The 23,418-nt window shown below is 40.2% G+C and overlaps 2 protein-coding genes across 3 annotated transcripts in view; one reads left to right on the top strand and one right to left on the bottom strand.

The window, feature by feature from the left end:
* Positions 1–173: 173 nt before the first annotated feature.
* lg8h10orf90 (linkage group 8 C10orf90 homolog) lies at positions 174–19,067 on the bottom strand. Its single transcript, XM_085466542.1, has 11 exons — positions 18,799–19,067; positions 17,913–18,680; positions 16,022–16,085; positions 13,727–13,818; positions 9,126–10,347; positions 6,666–6,818; positions 6,216–6,340; positions 5,675–5,846; positions 4,735–4,798; positions 3,683–3,770; positions 174–1,933 (listed from the first exon to the last, which is right to left on the bottom strand). The coding sequence occupies exons 2-11, from the start codon at positions 18,492–18,494 to the stop codon at positions 1,895–1,897; spliced, it is 2,601 nt and encodes an 866-aa protein (XP_085322668.1). The 5' UTR covers positions 18,495–18,680; positions 18,799–19,067; the 3' UTR covers positions 174–1,894.
* Positions 19,068–21,298: 2,231 nt separating this feature from the next.
* dock1 (dedicator of cytokinesis 1) overlaps positions 21,299–23,418 on the top strand; it is a 199,328-nt gene continuing 197,208 nt past the window's right edge. For both annotated transcript variants that reach the window (XM_085466543.1, XM_085466544.1), the window contains exon 1: positions 21,299–21,486. In XM_085466543.1, coding sequence (XP_085322669.1) covers positions 21,444–21,486 — 43 coding nt within the window. In that variant the 5' untranslated portion in view covers positions 21,299–21,443. The remainder of the gene's footprint in view (positions 21,487–23,418) is intronic.

A 23,418-nucleotide genomic window follows, 5' to 3' on the forward strand; every position in this document is an offset into this window, starting at 1 on the left:
TTGATCAACTTCACCCAGGGAGCTTAACAGACCAGCACACACTAAGGCCACATTTGACTATAGCCTCCCTGGGAAGGTGTTATAAGGTAAATCAATTACTTGTTACTCAGCCAGAAAAAAAAAACAGACTCACTCGTGCGCATGCCACAAAAAAGTGGTTTTACTTCATCACATTTACATTTTAAAATGCCAGAAAGCCATCTGATAGACCCAAAGCGCTCTGCTCAATTATGCTTTTCGCGATGTGCACTCTGCAGTGCGCCGCATCGGGTTGTTTAGCATTTCAGGTAGGGCTCCAGCATGCTTCCAGCGTTAAGGCTTAAGGTAAAGTCACTGCGCCGTATCCACTTGTTATCTTAACGCAGTGTGAAAGCATACACCCTCACACAGAAACCTCTCAAAACTCTGCCTCCAAGATGAAACATGGAAATAAATGAATACTGAGGAGCACTCTGCTTGCTTTTTAAGAACCAAGGGGTGCTTGCAGAGCAGGGCTCTCTGTTGGTGCTAGAACAGATGATTAATGAACGTCCTTCCATCTTACCTATGCAACAATGAGAAAACGATTTTGGGAGAAACAAAATGGAAAAGAATTTCACTTCCCAAAGCACATTTACAAAAGTTGAAACACAAAAGTTGTTCAGGTATAAAACACATAAATGTAGAATCAAATAAGAGTCAGTTGATGTGTGAATAATTTCATAACGGCTATTTTTATACGCAGACACTCAGTTGCAAGGGTAAAATAAGGTAATCTTTGACTAAGGCCTCATGCATGCGATCAATTATCTTCTTTAAAGAACATCCATGGTACACAAGTGTCCTTCTAGTCTCAAATTATTATCATTGTGCACCATGAATGGTGTTATTAACGCACTCCCACTGTCCAAATACACCCACACATGCAATTGCACAGACATGAAAATAGGTTTATAAAAATAGTAGCAACCATCTGTTTTCTCTACACACCAATGAAAATTCAGTTGAACTGTCCATTAACAGGGGGGGGGCTTCCACTGTAACGAGGTCACATTCCTCCATCTGGCATCGAATGGTGGCAGAGCTCACTTCACATTTCTTTCAGCATTGGATGTTAAATGAAGACGACGGATAAAGACTGTCCCGGATTGGACTGTGAAGCATAATGGATGATTTTGTCTTACATTGCTGCTTCACATCACATGGTATCATGTGAAAGTGACTGTCAGAAGACGCCACTGCTACAGTGAGACGCTTGTTCTGCATCCAATTACATGGAGTAGTCTCAAAACAAAGGCAGCTTGCAATCAAGTGCAAACAAGACAACAAACTGCATAAACAGAAGTTAATCGAAACCATATCGGCGAGGCTGATGTTTGATTAAAACCACAACAGACTGTCCAGACATGATTTCATACTTTCGACCTTCAACAACCTTTATTTGAAATTGCATACCACAAGGGTGGCTAGGACAACCACGTGACAGAGCATAGAAAGGTCATTTAAACAGCAGGCACTGCTGATTTGAAGATGTTTCTAGAATCCATAAGGACCGTGTCCGAGTGTGTTCACTGCTCGCTTTTCAAGCAGTTTTAAGCAAGCACAGAAAGACATCCTTACCAGATTTGCATAGAAGAGCAAAAGAATGAACAAATATGTAATTGGATTTATCTGTGATAAGGTCACATAGTGAGATATGCTGATTTTGCTTACTACATATTGTTTGATCAGGAAGTGCAATAAATTTGCATTAAGGTTAAATGTCTTTTTTTTTACTTTGTATGAGAATATATGTTTTTAATCCACATAAGAAGACAGGTTCTAGAAAAATAATAAACTAAACTGACAAAGGGCAAAGTTCACTGTCTCAGTCTTTTATGCCTTTCTCTACATCTTCATCCATGTGTTCAGTTGTTTAGTTGTTGCTCCTTTGAAGAAGTTGATCCAGCAGTTTCTGTAACAAGAAAACACACAAGTGGCTGACGCATATCACAAAATAAAGGCTATATACAGACAACCAATCTGGTCCATACAAAAGTCTCCTAGCATGCTCCTTAATTTTCAGAGGTCATGTGCAGAAACAGGACCGATTCCTGGTACATGGCACCCTCTCACCCAAACTGTTAAGCTTTCCAGCTCCTTTTTCAAGACCCGCTGGATCTTCTGGCATCATAGCCCTTCTTCCCTGCATTATCTGCCACAGCAGCAGTGTGGGAGGAGCAGCTGTGTGTGGGCACCCACTCTGTCTGCAGGCTCGGCTGAATGGTGGCACTGCGCTGTGGATTTCTCTGCCACTAAAGGGCCTTTTGTTTCATGAGGAACACGGGCTCATACACTCAGCACAATGAGACTGTTCACAGTCTCTCTTCATAATGAGAGGCAGGGTGTGGGGTGCAGGGTGAGAAAGAGAGACTACAGTTCCTCTAAATCAAACTCACTTCTATAGAAGGTCAGAATTATTGACTATAAAATGGCAAAAAAGGAATGCTCGCTAGCAATCGCTAAACATGACAAATATGCCTCTGAAGTGCGTTTTTTAAGATCGGGTTTTCTCACGGAACCTTTTGCAGGCGTGCAAGAAAATAGAAAAGTTAGGCAGCATCGCCCTCTAGTGGAAAATAAGTGTAAAGGAAAGTTTAAGTAATCATGCAATGGCGTAAAAAGTCAGTCTATTGTAGGTCTCGCTGTAAACAATCAGAGCAGACATTTAATTATGTAAAGAATTTTTTACATTGCTACATGCTTGAAGCTAGTGCTCTAAAAACTGTATAAAATTGAAAGGTAAACCATTTAAAAGTAGATATTTCTCCCTATAGCTGGATTTTTATTGCAACACTGAATATTTGGTGGATCATGCAATAACTAAAGTGTAATTTTCTACTTCAAAACAAACCAAAACATTGTCCAGACCTCCAAAAGCAAATGACAAACCTTATCAGTAACTGTGGGTCTTTTTATCTGTTATAATTTGATATTAGGACCCCACAATGTGATATGCCCCCTGATATTTGCATCAAAAAAGTCCTTTAAACTCAGCCTCGTGCGACCCACTCAAATCCATTTTTTTCAGCTAATTATAATGGATTATGTGCCCACTTTACTGCATTATTTTCAACAGCGGCATCGTTCTGAAGAGAGACAAGGGTGCATTATTAACATAGAAACCCTTAAGTGTTTGTCATTACTGCAAAAATGTTTCACTCTTTCCAAGGTTTAATTGAGCTGTAAGGGAAAGGTGTGTTATTACTTGCTCAATTGCCTGTGGGTCATACATGCTATTAATGTTCTGTTCAGTGTCTCGGGCAGATAACTACCAGACAGGAGTTATTTGCTTTATTCTCCATGTTCAATGATTTGATGACGTAAGTTCTACCTAAATATGTGTTTGTAACAACGTCTGGTGCTGATATTTAATGAGATGACAACTAGAATTAGATGGTTTAAACTCATGTTAGGTGGAGTTGTCTCATTAACTGATCATCTTTTATTTGCCTATTGTTGTTATCCACAAACTTTAAAATGTACTGTTTTACAAAAAAGCAGAAAAAAGTAAAGCAAGTTGTTATTTTTTGGTTAAGATGTCAAATTACATTTATTCTCTTGCGTTCCTGAACAGAAATCAAGTCACTTTGATTTTTAAACATTTTTTTTAATTGATAGATTCATTTGTGATTGTTTTGTGAAAAATAGGTAGAGGATTTACCTTTTTGTAAAGCTCAGCTCGATATCTGTTGTTCAAACTGACCTCCCTCCTTTCTTCTTCTTTTTGTCTCTTGAGATCTGCAGGTGTCCTGTACAAAAATAAAAATGGTGTTTTAGATCTGGAATCTGCGGTTCTCAAAAAAAAAAAAAACCTAAAACATTTATTAGGAACTATATTACTGTGCAAAAGTCTTGAGCCACCCCTTATTTCGTCATTATTTGGTAGCAAAATCGGAAATTTTATTGAAGATTTACACAAACATGTGCCACATTGGCAGCACAATAGCATAGTGGTTAGCACTCTGGGTTTGAATCCAACATCTGTCCAGAACTTTTCTGCGTGGAGTTTAAATGTGTCCCTGTGGGGGGGTCACACTTATATGCGGGTATTCTGGCTTCCCACAGTCCAAATATACAGTTAGTGGGGTAAGGTTAATTGTGATTCTAAACTGGTCAAAGGTGCGAATGGTTGTCTGTTGCTCTGTTTTGACCCTGCCACAGACTGCCAACCTGCCCAGGTAGGCCTTTACTGCATTAGCAGTGTGTTTAAGATCATTGTCATCCTGAAAATGAAGCTGTTTCTAATGAGACGCTTTACAGATGGTATTGGTTTTTTGGATCAAAATTTAGTGGGATGACATAATTTGACAAGATTCCCAACCTAAAAGCACTGCCTGCCAGCCAGAGCCTCCACAGGCTTTTAGTAACAAAGTGCTTCAAGACACAATTCAAAATTGGTTGGCTAAGTTGGCTCTTATGTGTCGACACTGGTTTATTCCTCGAAGGTATACCTTGAAGCTTCAGTGATTCATAGGTCACTGTTAAGTGGCTCAGCAGAAATATATATACATATATAAATGAAAAAGGGGTGGTGCAAAAACATCTGCTCAGTATTTATGTATATAACTATGTCAGCTTGTTAATTTTTTGTGAGTTTGCCAGGAAAATAAGACAAAGCCTAAGGAAAAAATGCTCAAAATGCAGGAGTGATACAAGCCTAAAAAGTAAAAGCATCTGATAGTGAGCCAAAGTAAAAACATAGATGGCGCTCACAGCTTGGATCTGGGCTGCATGTCTTTCCTAGAAAATGCTCTTTCTCTGTGAGTGAAAAGGTTACCTAGAAACACACACACACAAGGGCAAAGCATTGCAGTCAGTCTTTCTTTTACACAAGTTGGAATAGACAAAACACTTCCTTTTTGTTTGAACATAAAAAATGTCACATTGAATTTGAACATATAAGATTATCTTTTTTTAAAAAGTATGTAACCTTCTCTTTTTGTTTCTTAAGGCACTTTGCACCATCACATTTGCACCTGTCAAATTCTGCAGGGCATTTGTAATTACACCACTGATCATTTTGATTTCTCAGCTGGTATTTTGACATTGGTGCACCTTTCTGTTGTAGCCTGTAGAGGGCAGAGAGAGCCATAAAATCTCTGCTAAGTCTTTAAAACCATTTATTTAACATCTTACTTCAGGTTGCTTTTATTATATTTAGTCAAAGTTTCACCAGGTGTGCCACTTTCTGTTTCCAAAATCTTTAACTACATTCAAAAGAAAAGAAAATGTAATAAAGTGTATCAGGGTGATTTACTTTAGGATATCAGTCTGTTATGTAATCCATAAGATGCATGAAGCTACTTTAACATTTTATCTATGTTATTAAACGTACTTATCCAGGTTTTTCATTTCATAATTTCAATTAAATAATTCCTGAAGAAGCTACTGCAAAATCTTAATGTAATATTTGCTGGTTGTTGTTGATTGTAGTGGATTTGGAAATATTTGTAGATATTATTATTAACTTTAATTAGAAAAGAAATATTTTCACGAATTCAGAAAAACAGCACTGACTGACAAACACCCCTTTGCCCCCCTTTTTTGTCTAAATCTGTATGATTAGTCGTGTGGCAAAAAGCCACTGCAGCTGCACAGAAACAATGGACAGTACACTGGAGACAAGAAGTGAGGCTGGCTGCTAGTGCATTACCGTTCAGAGAGGTAGACCCAGTGCTGAGAGCTCTCCTCTGCCTGGGTGCCTTCTCCAACTGTGGGCCTACTGAATTTGACAGTTTCCTTCTCTCCTGTGCCTTTCGCTCCAGCTCTCGCACTCTACCTTGGGAACGACTAATGAAGTCTGGTCTAGACCTCTGCAACGCGTCCTGCCAAAACCACAAATACATTGCTCTTCTTGAGAAAACATTTAAGCACAACCCTTGTTTCAAACTCCCCGTGCACCTGAGCATACACGGGGAGGCATGTCGTGGAAAAAAAAACCCTAAAGCCAGTATAAATATGTCATTCTTTTTTGTTGATATTGAATTGTATTACAGTGGTTTCTTTATATTGTTTTTGGAACCTTTATAAGAAAACACTGGCTAGTTTTGCCTTGTGAGTTCTGTAAACCTAAAACAAAAACTCTTAGGAGAGGAAAGTTACTCTGGCTGGTTACACTGTGGCTCTGGACTTTTCATTTAGAAAATGAAATCAATTTCTCAAAATTGTTTTATTAGCACAGAAAATAAACTCACCTGAAGAGAAACAGCTTCAGATGACTGTTCAGCATCTAGACTCAGTGGAACAAATTCAGCATGAGGCCGGTTGAGGCGTCGGCTGTGATTAGGATGCTGCTTTGCACGCTCTCCCTCATCTGTCACTATCAAGACAGAGGAAATCAACTACTTTGGGTTTTCATGTACACATGGCTTAGCTTCACATGCCTGACTGCAATGCACAGTTCCTCAGGAGCCCCCTGGGTCTCCATGACATATTAATTACTGGAATGAACCAGGTTGGCATAGTATGTATAAGTCAAGGAATTTTACCATATTAGTATTGATAAAATTAAGGATGTATAGGTGTGGGGGGAAAATGTTGAACCACCAATAGTTTTACTTTATTGTAATGAAGATAAATGCTTTATACAGTGAGTATTATGAGTATATATATATATAATTAGAGGAAGAGAGAAGTAATAATACCAGAATTTCCCTGGGGTGATGCAGTGGAATCCGTTTCAGAATCGCCACTTGGTTTTTTCTCCTTACTAAGTTGTCTTTGGAGTTTGATATTTGCTATGATCGCAGCCGCATTCAGGGCAGTCACTTCCTCTGGAGACTGTTGGGAGTGGGGATCTGAAATCCAAAAGGGCTTTGATGTAACTGAAGAGTGAGTAAAACATTGACAGTGGCTGTTTCGGAGCTATCATTCCTGTATAATATCCTGCCTCATTTGGTGGTTGACTGTAACAAACGTTGAATTTAAATGATGTTGCCTAGGGCCTTGTAATTAATTGATGACACTCTTAATGAATGTGATTAAAGAATAATTAATAATTTCACACAGAGAAAAGACATCATGAATCAAGAAACACAGTTGCTCAGCAGAAGACTCCCTGATCTTCTTACTTATTCACCTGGATATTCAGATTTTCCAAAAGATAGCTTCAGCTGAGTCTTTTAACAACTGCACACTGTGAAGACTTAACTTGAAATTTTGAGATTTTTGGAAAATACACTTATTTGCTTTTTTACCAAGAATATTTTTTGGATCTAATATAATGCTACAGGCAGAAAGGAATTAGAATCAGTGTGAGGACAAAGCTTTTGGCTCGTATAGATTACTTGTAACAACTTTAGCTTCATTATTCAAAACTTTAGTGGCAATATTTATCTAGTAGTGCTGTATGCACACATCTCTCTGTGTGCATACAGCACTGTGTAAAAGTTTTGACCCACCAATCATTTCTTTATCTTTTTCTTCTGAGAAGCCAGAGTTTTCTTGTAATCTTTTTAAAGTGGCCTTGCACAATAGTTCTTTCAAATGTTTTTCTTTTGACATTGACTGCTCTTCACTCACTTTCAGTCCAGTCCTTGTGGGGTTTTTTTTGCTTTTTTTTTTGTTTGTTAAGTCACTTAAAATTGATCTATTAATCATTCAAGGATTAAAAAATACACATAACTCAATGGATAAACCAGTGTTGTGTCTACACATAACAGACAACTTAGCAAAGAATTAATTTTGAATAGGATCTTTAGGCAATTTGTCACTGGCAGGCAGCCTGTCAAAAACACAGTATTTCTCCTTTGTTTGCTGAAGCTATGAAAAATGACAATGATAACACAGTTTGACTGGCATAAAATATTATTTTTTGCAACAACAAGATATTCCTGAAGTGCTGCTACCCTAAAACGTACCGCATTACTTTTAAGTATGTGTAATTACGTTTTTGAATAACGACTCCTGACACTGATCACAACAAAGAGGGGAAATACTTCAACAAACATGCACAAACATTGGACCCACAGCATGCAATTAATTTGCATGAATGTAATTTATTTATTGCTGCTTAGCAATGGTGGTTACTTGGAGCCAGTGAGATCCCAACGAGAATCGATAAGAAAATTAATAAGGAATCGCATTGATAAGTGATATCAATAATGGAATCAGAATCCCTAAATTCTTATGGATTCCCATCTCTAATCTTGACAGGTAACAGAACAAAATGCGGCCAATATCCAAAGAAGATCTTTGAATGCCCTTCAAGAAGCCTTGCAGAAAACTCTTCCAGAAGACCACTTAAAGAAATGACAAGAAAGCTTGTCTGAGAGAGTTCAGGCTGTGCTGAAGAATAAAAGTAGTCATACGACATATTGGCTTTCAGGCTTGTTACAATTTTACAGACTCTCTTTTTGCCTTACATCCTTTTTTCCATGTATGTTGTCAAAAAGTCACTGCACCTATTTCCTATTTTCTGAGCATATAAAGAAACGGTGATGGCATAAGACTATTGCACAAAACTGTAAATATGACAGAAGGTGAGAAAATGCATGTTAGATCTATTTTAAAGTAAGCAGAAAACTTTTAAGACTTATTTTGGGCACCCAGATGGCCCGATCACAACCTGATTAGCGCAAAGAAACACATACAAATAGAACTGCTGCATTGCAGGGCTTTAACGCCAAACCAGATTCTAACACATTCTAATACCTCATTTTCACCATGTTTAGCAGCTTGTGATTTCCCTTCCTTCCCCGTGCTGCCAGTGAAAAGGGGGCAGGAATAGATTATGCATGCAAAGGCCTGCGTGGGAAAATGAAAAAAAGGTGAAAATGAGAATGCATATCTAGGTGCTGATGGGCACCTTTGCGTCTAGCTGATGTTGCTCGACACAGGCGAAGACATCTTCCATGAGTGACAATTGGGCTCGTGTCAGCAGATCAAGAAGTAATATCATTGCAATCTAATAATGCCTATAAAACATCAAAAGTGAAAGACTGTATCAAACCTAGGCGGGTGTGTAATAACTTCAAGCTAGAACACACAAATGGCACAAAGGAAGTGCATATTTAGACATTGCCATCCTTTGAAAATGGAGATCAGAGACTGAGGGAGTATGTGTGCTGACAAGAAGGCTCCCAAAGTGGGACAGAGAAACCTACCCGGGGCCTTGATGAGAGTCAGACTGGAGGACTCTGCCTGCAAAGTGCTTCTTGGTAGAGGCAATCTTTCTTTTTCACCGGCCTTTGACTTGAGTGTCTCTGCCACAAGCTGACCTGGTCTTTTCACTGCTTTTCCAGGACTGATGAAACTATTGTCCGAGTTCAAAGGGTTGACATCAGTTTCTTTTGGAAGTCCAGCGCTCCATTTCCTGGCAGATGGTTGTGTCAAATTCTCCTTGCTTGTCTCAGTGTGTCCAATCACATTGCCATACCAGCTCAGTGGTCTGTGCAGCCTCCCCGATCGCTGTCCAACAGGCTTTGGAGAAATCTCTGAGGATGTGGGTGCTGCTACACCAGGAGGGTTGTTTAGGAAAAGGCTCAGTGTGGATCTGTGCCGCGAGCCATTTTTCTCTGGATCTGAAGTATATGTATTTGGTGCTGCAGAGTTTGGGATAAAATTCAGATGACGATAAGAAGGTTGTTCATTATTTTGTGAATGATTTTCCTGACTCCATGTGTTGTTGCCCATATATGTTCCCTCACTATAGCTGTGTCTATACTCTGGGTGTTTGGCCCTCAGTCTGCCTGGACTGTAGCTTTCTCTGTGTTCTGTCACTTTGATGATGGTGGCCTTCCTTCTGTGGACCACTGTGTCCAGACCATTGCTTCCCGGTGGTGTCCGTGCTGTGTTTGTGTTTGATACAGGACTTGAAATCACCCTTTTCTCTGTTACTTTGACTATAGTGGCTTTCCGTTGCACTGTTAAATGCCTGGAGTTTGGGTCCATGGGCTGGTGGTCCAAGCTGTTGCGTGGAGAAGGAGACTCACGTGACTGGGAAGAGTGGTTGCTGGTATCAGAGCCAGGTAGACTAGCTGTTCTGCTCACTTTTCTGGAGGAGATGGTGATGGAGGAGAAGCCAGGTTTGTTTTGAGGGATGAAGATTCCCACAGCGGAGTTTGTCTGTATGTCTGAAGGTTGCGGACTATAGCCTGTTGCAGAAGTTGCGCGATTCAGCAGAGGATGCCTGAGGGCCTCTGTGCTGGCTGTTTTCATCAAAAGGGATTTCCTATTAGGGTCTGAGTTGGTCCCTGTGGGGAGCTCAATGGTCTTACTGCCTCCAGGGAACGCTGACACCCTGTTGGTATTCCAGCCCCTTCTCAGAGCTTGCCAGCCGACAGGTCTGTCCCCTTCATTAGCAGGAAAGCTAGGCTTTTCTGGCACCTACAGCGTGTGGACAAATGAGATTTTATGTGATAACATTTTTTAATTATATATGAAAACCCAGTCCTACCCTACTGTTGTTGATGATGTCTTATGGTTAATGATTTGTCATACATCAACACATTAAAACACGTGCTTCACATTCATCTACATTCAGTCTGTGCTGCTGCTTTTAAGTGGCATATGGAGAAAATGAAACATAACTTGGCATAAAATATTGACAACATGACATCTTTCTAATATTACATTTCAACAACAGGTCAACTGTCTTGTCTTTCTTCAGGGCTTTGCTGTTTGTTCTTTAGTCAGATGACTCTCCCCATGCTTGACACACTAAATGCCCCAGTGGCAATGGAAGCAGCAGCAGGCAAAGCCAGCACACAGCGTGACTTATCCCTCACAGAATAACAATGAGACTCTATCCTCAACAGGTGAAAAGCAAAGATTCTGGTCCTTAGGCTGGAGCATTCTGATGGTGTTTATGGAGCATGGAGAAACACTGATATGTCCCTCTTTTAAATGATAAGACATATCTCCCTCGTTTATCAAAGGTGCATAAACCATAAAGGAGTTTAGCCATTTCAGTTTTCTTTTAAGGAAGTCCACACCACTGCTTTGACCATGATTTTGTGCTGTGTTTGTAAAGACTACCTGTTAAACTGTGTTAACCTTGGTTTCCTTATGACATTACTGTACCTTCTCTCTTCTGTAGTATGTGCTTTTGTCCTCTGTGTTCTTTCCCTTCCTGTATTTTCTGCAGGTTTAACTGAATCCACAGCTTCATGTTCCTGATTTGTTGTTATGGGCCTAAACAACCTGCTGACTGTTTCTACCTATATTGTTTGTTGTATCTTTGGATTTCATTTTTTTCTTTGCTTCCCCCTCACTCTAACTAGTCACAGCAGATGACACCTTCCCAGAGTCTGGTTTAGCAATAACTTGTGGCTTCAGCAGCCAGAAATTTCTGCTGAAAGGAAGTTTTTATTTCTCCTCACTGTTGGCAAGTGGTTTCTCATAGGGGTTTGTTGTGCCACAGGATTATTATCTACAATGTTGGGGAGTTTTTACCTGATTTGAAGTGACTATAGCGATTGCACTCTATGGCTGAATTTTAAGGAAAAACAAAACAATTTGCCAGAAAGAAAAAGCATCTAGCACAACTTTATAGATCCATAGAACAAAGAGATCACTTCATGACATTCATTCTTAACTTTGTCTTGATCAAGTCAGATACTATTTGTAGACTGCAACCATTTCTCTCTCTCTCTTTCTCTCTCCTTCCACTGTTCCATTTATTTGTCTGTTTTTAAGCTCTAGTTCAATAAATTAGCTTTAGAAATCCTTTAAGGGATTAATTCTATAATCTAGTTTCTCCTGCCATTAGAAAAAAATGTTATTTATGTAAAAATGTTATTTCTCTTATATGTCAGGCCTAGTACAGTCTTGCAAGAGATCTTGCGAGAGATACTTCCTGGTTAAATAAAGGTTAAAAAACAACAACAACAATATCTATCTATCTATCTATCTATCTATCTATCTATCTATCTCTCTCTCTCTATCTCTCTCTCTCTATATAAATATATATATATATATATATATATATATATATACACACACACATTGCTGTTTGTATATAGCCAATCCTGGGGCCCGTTCTTCGTACGTCGCTTACTACATCCAAGATCAAATCATCGCGCTAACCGTGAGCTCGCTAATCCGGTTCCCCGAACACGCCTGCTGTTGACGATTAGTACAGCTGGACGCAGTAATGTGACATCACTGGGTGTCGTAAAAGGGGCTACGCATCGATAGTAGAAACATTGATCGGCAACCCGCTGATTGGTCGGCGAAAATGTCCAAGGGGCGTGCTCGGTATTTTCCGGCAGCAGAGCAAGAACTCATGAGTGAGGGATTACAGGAGTTTCAGAGTTTAATTAAAACGCAAGAGAAAACTGCAAAGGCTGCAGAAGCAAGGAGAGAGGGCTGGCAGAAAGTTGCTGACAAATCAAACTCGTAGGTAATTTAATAATAATACTAATAATAATGGATTGGGTTCATATAGCGCTTTCCAAGGCACCCAAAGCGCTTTACGATACCACTATTCATTCACTCCCACATTCACACACTGGTGGAGGCAGCTACGGTTGTAGCCAGGCTGCCATATCGCGCCATCGGCCCCTCTGGCCAACACCAGTAGGCGGTAGGGTAGATCTATCATATGACACTATATTGTCCAATATCATATGGCATTATATTATATTATAATATGTTATATTATATCCCCTTTCACATTAGAGCCACAACAGGACCCACAAGAACATGGGAACAAGTAAAAGTGGAATACAGGAGTATTCTACAGAATGGTAATATTTATCTCTTAGATTGCTTTTCGTCTCTTGGCAAGGTAATACTGGCCTGTAATACTCTGTTAGTTTGTTCATAACAGCAACCAAGAAAAGGGCAGAGGAAAAAAAGACAGGTGGTGGTCCTGCACCCCCTCGTCAACAAGTTGGTTATGTAAATAATACCCTCACGGGAATATCGATATCTCTCAATGAGCACACTGTCGCGCTGAGCTAAAGGATCCTGTCTGTCCCGTAATATACGCTGAATTCTGAGGACTCTCCTTATCAATCTTGCACCTTCCGCAATGGGTTGGTCGCGTAAACGGACAGGATATGACTGCGACAGACTTCCCAAATCCACCTTCGCTTTTATAGCCGTGGTCTCTCATCTTGATTACACGAAGTAATTTACAATTACTACTCTGAAATATGAATTACATCTGTAATAATCACATACATGTAATAGAATGTTAATAGTACATTTCCCTTTTTTAGGAAATGACCTGTATGTATCTGTGTGACATCAATAAAAGGATCAAGTGCTGCATTATCTTTAGTTACATTGATGTTATTTATTTATGGTGAAACAGTGGTGGAATATCGCTGTTGCTTTCGTATGAATGACGCGGACATACCTGCGTGGCCACGATCTAATCCTGTTTACATAAAGTAAACCTGCTCCAGAGCAGGTTTACGCTTACGGCTCTGTTGCTATGACAGCAAGTCCCGGATGAGCTTCGGGGAACCGACTGATCCAGGATCACGCGAAATCGTCAACAATCTAATCCGGCTAACCTACTTAGCGAGGTACGAAGAACGGGCCCCTGGTTAGAAATGGGAGATTCTGGTTTAAGCAAAAGAGCAAATGTGAGCATGATAACAACAACAACAAAACTTCATTATATAAAAAGAAATACCTTGCATCTCCAGCCATAAATGGGCCCAATAATAACAATCATCATCATATCCTTCCTTTGTAAAACTGTCTCCTAACCTATGTGGTACTTTATATTTCAAAACCTGCTATCAGTTACCTGTTTAATAACAGGAGCGCCTTGATCAGGTGTCTGCCACGTCTTCACACCCAGAGCAGTGGCAGCGACGTGACTTCTCTCCACCTCTGCATCTGTGTATCAAGGCAAAACAAATGATCCACTGTCACAGTCTCTGCAACACATACTCTCACGTCCTAACTCGCCCGCACTCTCTCTCTCTTTCTCTGTCTTTGCCACACACAAACATGCAAGTCATCCATTCCTGTGACTGTAGAGCAATGTTGACACTGTCAATAATTGACACTGGCACAGCAAAGTGAATTTAGCACCACCCCAGAGTCACTTGTCTCCTTACCCAGGAGACACAGCAACTTGACTGGTCTGCCTCTCAGCCCTGACTGCCACCCTGACTGCGTTTCCACCTGCTACTGTTACCATGGTAACATGCTCTCACTTTGGGATAACCCTTGTGCGTGTAATCTGTATTGGGTTTCTTCTTTTTTTTTCCGTTTGAGGGAGAAAATGAGAGCGCAGGTGAAAATTGCAGAGCTTTGCAAACAAGACCTAAAGACAAATGTCTTCCGACTTCCTAAAGGACTTTGGCCCTTCTAACGCCTCCTTTCACCTGCTTTAATCATAACATAGCTTTTTTCTGTCTGTAGAAAGCCCCCACCCCAACACCCTGAAAAGCTTCTCTCATTACCTCTACTAGCTGAGCTCAAATTGCCATTTCCCTGAATCAATAGCTGACCTTAATATCCCAGAGGAAAATAAAGAAGCAAGGCCATATGGCAAATACCCATCTGGAGTTCCCGCCCTCCCAATTTATTCATCATCCTCATGAGTTTTATCGAAAAAGTAAGTGTGAGCAGGGTGAAAATTAACCACCCTGTCCAAACACGAAGGCCCTTGAAGCACACAATCCAATTTTTATTATCATTTGCTCATTAACACCAGACCATTTCAAGTTTGTTAAATGTGACTTTTATGGAGGCAGAGGGCACTAAATGTCTGCAATGAGACCTCAGCTCTGATTAAAACTATTTCTGCTTGTTCTGTTGTCAGCAACAACCAGAAAGAGAGAGAGAAAATAACGAGAAATACATTTTCTAGTTCCGGCGCAACTGAGTTGATTCTTATTGGAATAACTGCGATTTAAAATTCATTTGGTTTCAGGTGTGAAATTGTGTACTTAAATCCACTGGCGGCTGAGCAAAAGTGACTAGCAATAAAACAAATTTGGATGCAGACCTTCATAGAGATAGTTGTTTCCTGTTTCAACTCACTGGTGGTGATTGATGTTGAGTTCAGCCATTGTGTGCACCTGACTATTTATTATTTTGTTCAACTGAACTATATTTACGGATTATTTAATTGAGAGGTAATTATTATTGTTTTCAGAAAACCTTGGGAAAAGCCATGTGTTAAATGCAGTTTTTCTAGAAAAAGTATGTGTTGCACAGAAATTATAACTAAACGGTAAATAACAGCTGGATTGTGAAAAGGCAGTCTAACCTATATCAAAGACTATTTGAAAATGGTTAATAATAAAAAATACAAAATGTCATGCCACCTTAATCGGCACAGCTTAATTAGGCCTTTATAAGATATTAATGAGGTTTACTTATCTTTGAAAATATGCTGTCTATCGAAGTCATGAATGGATTACTTTGATTTCTGAGCCTGAGCCCTGTCAGGATAATCTATGTATAAACAAGAACAAGGCTGAAAGATCAAACCTCAGATCAAATCCAGATGGAGCTAGATGTCATGCTCAAAGATTAACACGGCCACTTTTCCAGTCAGTCAGCATCTCTCAGTCTTATCTTTCTGCCCTTTCGTTTCCATGCCAGCCCCTACCTCTTTTTCATCAGCTTTTCAGGCCTAATAGTGCCCATTTCCTTTGCCTGCAATACTGCCAGAACACCGTGGCACAACAGTCACGATCAGTTGTTCTTGAAATTGATGTCGTTTAAAGTGATCATCCAGCCAGTCGGTGTGGAACATTTGAAAAAGGACAGGGGCAACACTGCTGCAAGGAGCTGATTACAGGCAAGTAAACTGTGTGGCAAGTCAGCCCTGAAATAAGCTCTTGTTCTCCTCCTAGCTAACCCAGCCCCTATAGTTACCCTATGACCATATTTATTATGCCATTAATTACGTTTCTTGGTGACAGACAAATAGCCTACTCTTTACATTTTTTAAATCTTTTATTTTATGTATGGTTTTCAGTTATAACACTTGCATAATGTATAGATTTGCATAACTGAATTTTGTTTTACTACACTCAGCTGAAAGCCCATCTGTTATACAAGTGGCAAATTGCATACGTACTCTGTGCCTTAGGTGTTGCTTGATTCTTCTGAAATGTTGGAGTGATGGGTTGTTTCAGTTTCAGCTGGAAAAAGAAAGAGTGTGGCAGAGAAATTACAAAAAACTACTATTACATTAGTAATAACCGTCTTGGACAGTGGTTCTCAAACTTTTTACATCATTCCCCACATGGCACGAAGAAATATTTTCAGCCCCATCTAAACAAAACAATGACAGAAAAGCCTAGCATGACCTAGCATAGTTCCGCATGACCTTTCTGCCAGGTAACTTGCCCCCCCACCTTTAAGAACTCTGTGCCCCACCAGTGGGCCGCACCACACACTTTGAGAACCACTGGTCTAGGAGTACAGATTTTTTTTTCGGTCAGTGTTTGATACATTCAAAAGAGTGGGAAAAGGCAAAGCCCCATTTTTGAAGTGTTTTGGCTGCTAGCATCTTAGCTTTTCCAAAAGAGATGTTATTTCAGGTGGATTTTAATCTGTCTGCACTTTGATAGGGTAGTTCAGTTCAGTTTGATTTATATCACAACAGCAGTCCCCTCAAGGTACTTTATATTGTAAGGAAAAGACCCTACAATAGTAGAGAGAAAATCCCTGGTTGGGGGGCAATGGGAGGAAGATGAAAAGAAAGCCAGAGATTAATATTAACTAACAATTTAAGTGAGGTGTCACTAACAAGGAAGACCTGCTCTAAAGCACACCCACCTTTATTGTCCTTCTGGATGCTAATGGTGGCCAAAATGTTCAAAATGTGCATCATGTTATATTTAGTAAGATTTCAAACTAATAAACGACACCATAAGCTCAACGGGAATATATTTACTGGGAAGATGATCAAAAAAACGGTCTGTTTTCCCCATAAACTTCCCAGATTTATTCTCATTAGCAAAAGATTTGCTTCCAGTGGCCATTAGAAAGGATCCATGTTTAAAGCACTTCCAAAGTTGCTTATGTTTTCAGTCAAAGAGGCTATGTCTATTTTTGTATACTGACTAAGACCTGCATGGTAAATACGATGCTATCACAGCAGCCAACTTCTAGCTAACAGGTTTTCTCAGAAAGACTGAAAAGGGAAAAGGTATAGCTAGTCCATGTCTGTCCGACAATATCAGGTTAGCTGATTCCTCTGGTTTTCAGTCTAACTGGCACCAAAGTTAGTCAACCAACAGCCATGAGAGTATCTATTTTCTTAAATAAAGCACATCTCCCTTAAAGTTTTAAGTTTTAACCACAATCATTCAGAGCTTTTTTTTTTTTTTAGAGTGGAAACAACTGAAAATATAAACAACCTCATTTTGATCAGTCAGGAGTCTAGGAATCTGCTTAATGCATCAGTTCAGTCAGATCTCTACAGCACACCAACTTATCAATTCAAAGCCATATTATCAGATTACTGATGCTCCTATTAAATTATTTCTGTACATTGACTTGCTTCTCTCTTTGGGCACAGAGCACATAGCTCCAAATGAGTCGTAAACCTTTTGAGAATGCACTGAGTTCCTGCAGAGTAAGCTGTTTTCAAAGGATGCCAGAGCGCTGCCTTCTTCCTGGGTAACAGAGACTTGACTACAAATGGCTCTCTGTGGCACTCTGTGTGTTTTACTCTACAGTGCCTGCCACAAAGCAGCGTCACTTTCATGAGCATACACAACACTAACATGCAAAAGTCCCACAATTCAAAATGTTGCCAAAGCCAAATCCAAGCTAAATCTTTGCCAGTGCTTGTTTTAGAATTGTGTTACTCTAACTGGTTTTCCAGAAAGGTGCAGAGTGCAACTGCTCAAATTCTCTGCATTCTTCAGTCCTCACTAATTTAACTGCAGATAAAAGAATTTCATAAAATATTCTATTGCCAAATGTTTTTTTTTTGTACCAGGTGTTATGTGTCTTACATGGCCGGGAGCATGGTCCAAAAATTGGTTTTGGTTGCAAGTGTCTGCAACCATCATCACTCTTCTTTGGATTGGCAGCCATCCAATTTTGACTGGAGAAAGATAACTAAGTTCGGCTTGTTCCTTTTCTGGAGCCTGCATGATATGGGCTCTCTCCCAGCTTCCTCTGCGCTCCGGAGGTGAAAAAAACCCAGTCTGGAGGGACTCCTGGCTGCCCAGCGAGCTGTCACATAGGCTTGAACTCTCACATGAAGATGAGACCCTGCTGAAAGAGGGAAAACCCGTGTGTCTCCAAGCACGTCCAGTTGGCTCTTTGTTCAGAACAGGCATGGATGTTGTTCGGTCATTGAACCCTCGAGCCTGATTATGAGCTGGGGCTTTAAGTTTGCTCTGCATAGCCTGCAGGTGCTCTAGCCAGCTGTCCAGCTGGCCACCTTCAATGGCGCTCTGGGGCCGCGGTGCACGTGGTGGATGAGAAACAGCGGGCCCTTCTGACATCAAGCTCTCCCAGTAGGACTCATCTCCTGATCTCCTCCAACCTGGAGTCCTCCTTAGGTGGGCAGCTGGCCTACGGAGAGTCATCCCTCTGGAGCTTAGGTTACCACTCACAGCTCTCAAGTTTCAGCTCCTCAACAAAAGCCGTTTACTGTGGAGGTATTAATGAGAAACTCCCGGCTCAAGCCAACTTCTTGACAAGAGTCATCCTAGAAATGCACTGCAAGGAATCACCAGTTACAGTAATGATCAAGGTCATCTTTGTCACAGTTCCTGTTTTGAGAACATATGAGAACAATGTTCAGAATTAGAGTTTCAGATATATTATTTTAGGTTATAAGACTCACAACAGTTATTATCAATTTCATTCCATGATGGTGGTGTTACTCACCAGTCAATGATGTACAGTCCTTTTTCACTTGAATCCAGTTCTTCTCACTCTTTAGTGTTTAGGAAGTAAACACTGCCTTTGTTGATATAAAGTAGGTGCTAGCGGGTACTGTCTCCAGCCAAGCAGCAAGTAGCAGTATAAGGGAATGTTTGGAGGACAAAAGAGTTACTGAGCACAAGGGCTCAACATCCAATACACAGAGGAAGATGGGAAGAGACAGAGGGAGAGGCGGGCCGAAAAACAAACACTTGTTGATGTGATGCCTGACGTAACAAGAGCTCCATTTAAACAAAGTTAACATTCATCTTGAAGGGATTAAACCATCTGATTTTAGGTTACAGCAAGCCAAATACAGTATTCAATATTTTAAAAGGCAAACTTCCTGACATTCAAGAGTCCTTTCAAATGATAGAACATCACTAATGAGCAGATTATCCATGTTAATCCACGACTCACTTACTGCTTTGGCAAATCCTCTTTGTTCAGTTCCCCCTGTTTCGTCTCTTCCCTGTGATCTCGTGGTTGGTGGCTGATGATGAGGCATTGCTATCCTCAAGCTTCTATCCAGGCCATGTGACTTTAGCAAGACTGTCTTAAAATGGCCCAGTGTTTCTTGGGTAAGTAACTGTGACCCACATGATCTCACGCAATGCACAAGAGAAGAATATTTACAAGTTGGGAAAACTTGCTGGGAGAAAGATTTTGCTTCAGATTTTATTCAGGGGCATCTTTAATCTTTAAACACAGATCTGCAAAGATGCAACTTCTTCCAACAACAAAAAACAGAAAAAGAAAAGAAAACTGGCACCCACTTTGACATTTAATGAATTTCACTGTTCTCGGTGGATTACCAGTCCCTACATGGCTTTCAAAACAACTCAGTATCACTGGGTGGAATTACATTTTCCAAATGTATAAAAAAAAAGACAAAGATAAGACAGAGATGTCATGTCTATCATTTGCAATGGCCTGCTTTGAGGGAACGTTTTTAAGCTGAGAAGCCGCATGTAGAATGAAAATGCAATGATTTGAAGCAATTTGCATAATTTTGTCTGCTCAGCCTGGGAGATAACACGAAAACAAATGGAAAAACTCAACTGAGTAAAAGACAGAATTTGACCAGATAGACGAAAGGCAACTTTTTTCATAGGCGAAGAAGTCTGAAAGCGGCAGCCCCCTCTGCTGGCACGACTTTAATATGACAACCTGAAGAGGAGGGAGAAAGCAAAGGGGATGGAGAAAAGTGTTTGTGGGATAGTGAACCGTGGGAGGGTCATCATAAGTTGGGAGACTTGTGCATCTAAGAGTAGGATGCATCAGTTGTGCAGAAAAGATAAATAAAGCTGAGCAGATTCGAGCGTGTGAAGCAGACTCATCACTTCTGTATCATCTGTTTAGCACCCTCAGCTTTAACCTCCTAGGACCTGGCGTCCACATATGGGGACGTCACATTTTGGGTTATTTACACCAAAATACTGAATTTTGCTCTACAAGGGCCTGGTATCCACTTATGAGGACATTATACTGCTACTGTTCTATCACAATTTTAAATGAATATCCTCATATGTGGCTCTTATTTTTTATTAATAACAAAAATAAGGTAAAAATAAATAAATAAATCTGGTAATTCTTTGTTTTTACATTCATCGGGCCCCAATGTGACCAAATATCAAAGACAAATTAAAAATGCATGCAGTGGAAGAGTTCGGGTCTTAGGAGGTTAAGAGGCCACTTCTATTGCTTAATTCGGCGCATTGCTACTCAGAAATCTCACGGTCGCCTTTAGCATTAAGCGCAAACAAGGAAGGAAACCAACGCTGACCGCATGTATTTTAAACCTGCGGTCGAGTCAATCAGATGAATATAGTGTGTGTATTTGTGAACGTGTTTTACCTCAACACCATGCACTCTAAGGTCAAAATAAAAATAAAAAAGTCTCCCAATGCTACAGTCAACTATTAAACGTTAGGACTGCAGCATGTTTAATTTGTGCGTTTATTCTATTATTTTCAGTGACTCTCTAAAGCACATGAAGCACTTATTTAAACCTGACACAAATGGATGTTACTATCACTATTAGTGATATTATTATTAAGTTTAGTCTTCTGTAGTTATCATCGCATTTATTAATTCAGTCCCCTGTTGGTAAAGTTGATTTTCTTATAACATTTGCATATAGTAGTCTTCAGATGGCTTTTTATAATGTTGCATTATACAATTAGCAAATTTTTTATATTAACATAAACGTTGTAGCCACGTAATGTGGATATTGAAACAAAATAACAAAAAATAAATTAACATCAACCTTGAATTATAACTACTTTATGATATAATAATACCTCTACGCCCTTGCAGATTAACCTGCAATCATCTAATCATTCATGCAGCTCAGTAGTCATGTAGCAGCGTCCGTCACAGCACGACCAGCGCCGCGAGTTTCACAGGACGCCTGCAGGGTGAAAAAGTTGTGTTCCCTTCCTCCCCCTTGCGGAGCGTCCTGTCACTGGTGGAAAATGGCTGCTCGGAGTATCTCCCCAAAGCTCAGAGAAAACTGAAAAAAAGAAGTCTACATTAATAACAAGAGGTCACGTCTGGACCTTTTTTAACAGGCAGAGCGACAACTCGAGGAAGCCTCGACACTGAGAATGTCTCGCTGGGTGCCCACTAAAAAGGAAAAGTATGGAGTTGGTACGTAAGAAAACTTGCATGCTCCATCGCTAGCTCGCCCTAGCTCTCTGCTCTCAGATTGAACAAGTTAGGGAAGATTTGTGATTAGAAAGCGAACGGCTGAGTTTTTCCCATCCGTGGGGTTGTACGCGGGATCTCGTGGTCAAATTTGCCAAAAGCTAGTGGAATGCAAATGTTACGAGTGGGGAATGTGCCAGCTGGTTTGCATGAAATGCAAAACAAGGATTGTCTGTCTTTTGTGAGGAAGAGGACTGTGTGTGTGTGTGCGCGTGTGTGTGGATTGGGAATTGTTAGAGGCGCGCCTAGTACGGCGGTGTTTCCTGTGTTATGGGGCCTCCGCTACAAACTAACTAGCTAGTTTCAGGCTACGCTGGACTTGTAACTGTGAAGTTTGATGCTTGCTTTTGTGTTTTCGTCTTCTGTACCAGGGAAAGCCTTCGCTGTTAGTTGCTTATTGTCAGCTCATCTAAGAGTTTGAAACCTGGCTGAAGAGCATTGTGCCGTTTAGCTTCCACCATCTCCTTTAGGGGGGATTTACTCAACAGTATCGAACCTCGTCGCAAAAAGTAACTGTAACTATGAATGATATGCAGAAAAACTTAGCTTTAAAGGGAAACTGCTACAAGGGCTGCGTTTGCTATGTTTTCCTGTAGGAAAAAGGCTTGATCAGATACATCCAGGAGATGTTAGAATTATATTACTGATATGTTTTTTGTCTTTGTTTACCAGGTTTACCATGCTTTAGGCACTAATATGCAGCCTTTAAAAATGACACTAATGGCACAAACCACATCTTTTCACATGTTTACTTTTTGGCTTTAGATACATTTGAATAATACCTATCCAGGTGTGCAATATAAAAAAAGAAGTGCTTTGAAATTTCTTTGGTAATTCCACTTGACTGTGGGATGGAACAGGGAACAATAAAAATAAAAAACCACCATGAGGAAGTTGAGGTAAGATGAAATCTGTAATGCACAGAATATAAGAAAAGAGTTGCATGACTTGTTGAGTTTTGATGGATTAAAGTTGCTCATTGTGCCACAGGACAGATTTTTTCTTTAGAAATCTTTCATTTTAGCCTTTATTTGTAAGGACAGTGGAGAGAAGATGGGGAAGCTGGAAGAAAACCAGGGGGAAGTTGCGTTGTAAATGTCCTTGGGGGCGATTTTGAACCTGGGCCTTGCATTTGGGCTGCCTGGGCTTGCCTAGTGAGCCAAACCAGTGCCCCAGTTTGTTATTTTTAATGTCCCACAACATACTGAATTACTTTTGGCTATGTCCATTAGTGGGACTGAGGGCTTGCAGCTGTATGAGGGTTACTGAAGCTGACTGATGGATGAGTTCAGCCAGTTACGTGAAAGCACTATTTTTTTGGTCCGTTTGAAGTGTGACAAGTTTACAGTTCTGATGCTAATGCTTGTCTGTTTAGTCACAAATATGCAACGGTTCTTGAAAGTTGAGATTCTTCAAAAGCCATGGAGAAAATTCTCTCAGGGTTCAGTGAATGCAAGAGTGGATGAGTCATTAGTAAAAAGAGAAGCAGCTGCCACCTCACTGCTGCACAGTATTGGTTGGGTGCACAGCCATTGCACTTTTAATACTTTATGTGTTGACCAAGTAGCACTAATGAGCAGTCGGTGAGACACCTTATGCTAGCAGCGCTCACTGAGGACCTATTTCTGTTTCAGCAAAACTTTTTTTTTCTCTCACACCATTTACTACTCTCATAATGGTCTCACTGCTTTGTTTGTGTATGTGGGAAAAGTGTCTCCTTTTGTCTTCCCACAAAAGCATTAATAATGAATGGCACTGTCTTCTTGCATAGAGCATAGCAGTGATTACGCATGTTTTTGTCCTCATACTGGTCGATTCACGTTACAGTATTTATGCAAGCAAGTCTTTGTATAAAGCCATGTTAGATTTGTGTCA

Source organism: Copadichromis virginalis, linkage group LG8 (assembly GCF_057382275.1).
Source record: "Copadichromis virginalis isolate Kocher_CV1m ecotype Utaka linkage group LG8, C_Virginalis_male_GT1.1, whole genome shotgun sequence".
Lineage (NCBI taxonomy): Eukaryota > Metazoa > Chordata > Actinopteri > Cichliformes > Cichlidae > Copadichromis > Copadichromis virginalis.

What these genes read in the sequence shown, in the direction of transcription:
- lg8h10orf90 (XM_085466542.1), bottom strand. Translation starts at nt 18,494, where the DNA reads ATGACTCTCCGTAGGCCAGCTGCCCACCTAAGGAGGACTCCAGGTTGG. An exon ending in ATCACCCCAGGGAAATTCTG is followed by an intron (nt 6,341 to 6,665) that starts GTATTATTACTT and finishes CTGTCTTGATAG; the next exon opens with TGACAGATGAGGGAGAGCGT. An exon ending in GAGCTGAGCTTTACAAAAAG is followed by an intron (nt 1,934 to 3,682) that starts GTAAATCCTCTA and finishes TTCTTGTTACAG; the next exon opens with AAACTGCTGGATCAACTTCT.